This window comes from Hydractinia symbiolongicarpus, chromosome 15 (assembly GCF_029227915.1).
Source record: "Hydractinia symbiolongicarpus strain clone_291-10 chromosome 15, HSymV2.1, whole genome shotgun sequence".
Taxonomy (NCBI): domain Eukaryota; kingdom Metazoa; phylum Cnidaria; class Hydrozoa; order Anthoathecata; family Hydractiniidae; genus Hydractinia; species Hydractinia symbiolongicarpus.
The window spans coordinates 10466071-10468780 of record NC_079889.1 but is presented as its reverse complement, the minus strand read 5'-3'; the positions used below and the strand labels follow the sequence as shown (position 1 = coordinate 10468780).

The 2710-nt window shown below is 34.9% G+C and overlaps 1 protein-coding gene across 1 annotated transcript; it reads right to left on the bottom strand.

Moving 5' to 3' along the window:
* Nucleotides 1–938: 938 nt before the first annotated feature.
* LOC130629161 (uncharacterized) lies at nt 939–2109 on the bottom strand. Its single transcript, XM_057442280.1, has 2 exons — nt 1979–2109; nt 939–1734 (listed from the first exon to the last, which is right to left on the bottom strand). The coding sequence occupies exons 1-2, from the start codon at nt 1988–1990 to the stop codon at nt 1063–1065; spliced, it is 684 nt and encodes a 227-aa protein (XP_057298263.1). The 5' UTR covers nt 1991–2109; the 3' UTR covers nt 939–1062.
* Nucleotides 2110–2710: the final 601 nt, after the last annotated feature.

The window sequence follows — 2710 nt, the reverse complement described above, 5'->3', positions numbered from 1 at the left end:
TAAAAATTGAAATCACTATGTTGTATATTTCTGTTCGGTATCCCTTACATGCATTCAATGAGAGATTCAGTGGATTCTTCCTCGGGAATTCGGCTAGTTATATTATAAATATTTAGAACAACAATAATAATAACGGGTAGGTTTTTTTTATTCTCAAAGCTACAAAAGTACTTCCTCGTGCTAAGTGATCACAAGGACGACAAATATTTGTTGGGTACGTTGCTTTATTCTTAAAGGTACAAAAGTACTTCCTCATGCTAAGTGATCAGAAAAACGTCCCATATTTATTCAGTACGTTTCTTTATTCTTAAAGCTGCAAAAATACTTCCTCGTGCTAAGTGATCAGACGGACGCCTAATTAATGTTAAGTACGTTTCTTCATTCTCAAAGCTACGAAAGTACTTCCTCGTGCTAAGTGATAAGAAGAACGTCCAATATTGGTAGGGTACGTTTATTTATTTTGAAAGCAGAAAACTCTTCGTACGATGTAGAAAGTTCTAATGCACACTGTTTAACGAAGGATGAACAATCCGAATCTACGTTCTCTTCTTAATCTGTCTTTTTACTGTTTCAGCTGAACAAGACAGCCTCGTTCAAAAGAAAAAAATCACCCCTAAATAACAAGAGAATTTAAGAACGAAGTTTAACGAGGCGATGTGTATCTGATAAGACGGTAATCCTTTAATCATCGTCTTTCCTTGTTTCAGGTGCTACGCATTAAATTTTAGAACAGCCATTTCTTGCTACATGCACACATGACAATCGTTAAACTAGATCAAACAGACTTCTAAATTGTCATTTAACGAGTGGCTACTTTTTATAAAAGAAAAATGTTCACAAATTTTCTAATGGACTTATGACACTAATTTTTCTTATTGACAGATGATAAAAGGTCATTGAGGATATTTGTGGGATTGTAAACCGACACGACATCAAAATAATAGTTTTCAACAATTTTGTTTACTCAATTATAATTTTAAATATGCCTTACATGCCAGTAGAATGTCCCGATCGTAAATATTAAAATTCCAAACCAATGCAGTACTAAAAAAAATATCTGTTTTAGTAATCGCACATCACTTGAATTCTAGCATGCAACTTTTTATCCTTGTGTGCATTGCTAATAAATCTCAATCCTCGTCCATTCTGTGCTTCGTTCACCACCTTCATTAACACCCCATAATTAGGTGCACCCATTCTCCAATCCACAACAGCACGAGTGACGTCAAGTTCGATAAAAGAACCAGGATGCCATGTGTAAAGAGTCGTGGGTGGGTACTGTGGATGTCTTTCTGCATCTCGACCTAAATTTAAGTAAGTAGAGGTCCATCGGACATTACGTACACGATAAATTGATGTAGCCTGGCTCTCCTTCCATGGTTTCAACACGCGATGGATGTTTATTGTGTGCGTAAGTGCAGGGGAAGATTGAGGTGTGTGCCAACTTGCCCTGTGAGCATAAGAATAGTATACATACATCTTTGCCCATCGAATCTTTTGAGTAGGGCACGATGCCGGAAGACTTTCAAATCGAAGTAACGAACGTTTCAAAGGAAATTGACGCAATCGCGCGATTATTAGTTGATTATGGTAGTTGTAATTTCTGCTTCCACGTTCTAGCCAGACGTCTTCTAAAACATTGAGGAAATGCACTTTTCCGTCACCGCTATCACCGACATGATAGCTTTCCACTGATGTGATCGCAAAAGCAGCCATTAATACAAGAAGAATCATCTATAACAAAAAGGTTATTTTACATGCTAAAAATGTATTTTGTTCCCTGTGCTTTGCTCTTTTTTGCCGTCTTACTTAACTGCACACTTTTCTTTTTATTCATTGTTCTGAAATATCAGATTAAAAACAATAAGTCATTGTGTACAATAAGAATTTTGTTAATCTTATAGAAAAAAACTCGTGAATTCATTAGCAATGTTAAAATCTTAGCCTTTTTTATAGCAATACTTAGGTATTGCATTACCTTTTTCATCATGATTTTGCAATTTAGCTGTCTCCTTCACCTGAAGTGGAAGTTTCGATTTACTCTTTTCTTTTATACATTTTCAGTCAACATTTTTTGACACCCTAAAGTGTGTTTCTACAAGTGTAAATAATGATTCGTTTTTGTAAACCATCACTCACTTTCTGATTAAAATCTCGGCGGTGAAGAAATATTTCCAGGGGGTAGTAATTGTAATTTTATTATTTAACATATCGAGGCATGCAGCCGGGTTGTGTTTCATATTAATTAACTCTGTGGTTTCCGGTTCGTCAAAAAACAATTACACTTAACATTTTTGGCAATTGAATCCTAATTATTAAAGATTGTATTGATGTCAGAGAAACATTTACTCGTCTTTTTTTCTTCGTGGTAATAATACCTGAGCAGCATTTATTTTAATTAAAAAAATCAATTGTAGGGTGTAGATAAGAATGTATATAAATCTTAAACAACCCCATTTTACGACTTTGGTTACAAACATATATCCAGGATCCACTTCGCTAGCGAGCCTATTATGCTTTTATATTTCCTCATTTTTTATATGTGCACTTATTTAGCACATATAGCAGCATTGGCAACAAATCTTCACCAATCTGATATTTAATTGGTTAAAAGTTTTGGCTGAGTCAAATTATTACCTGGACATTCTGAGCAAGAACTACCCCAAAATGTCAAGGTAATGCATAGGTATTCTTGCGCATAAACTTTCAC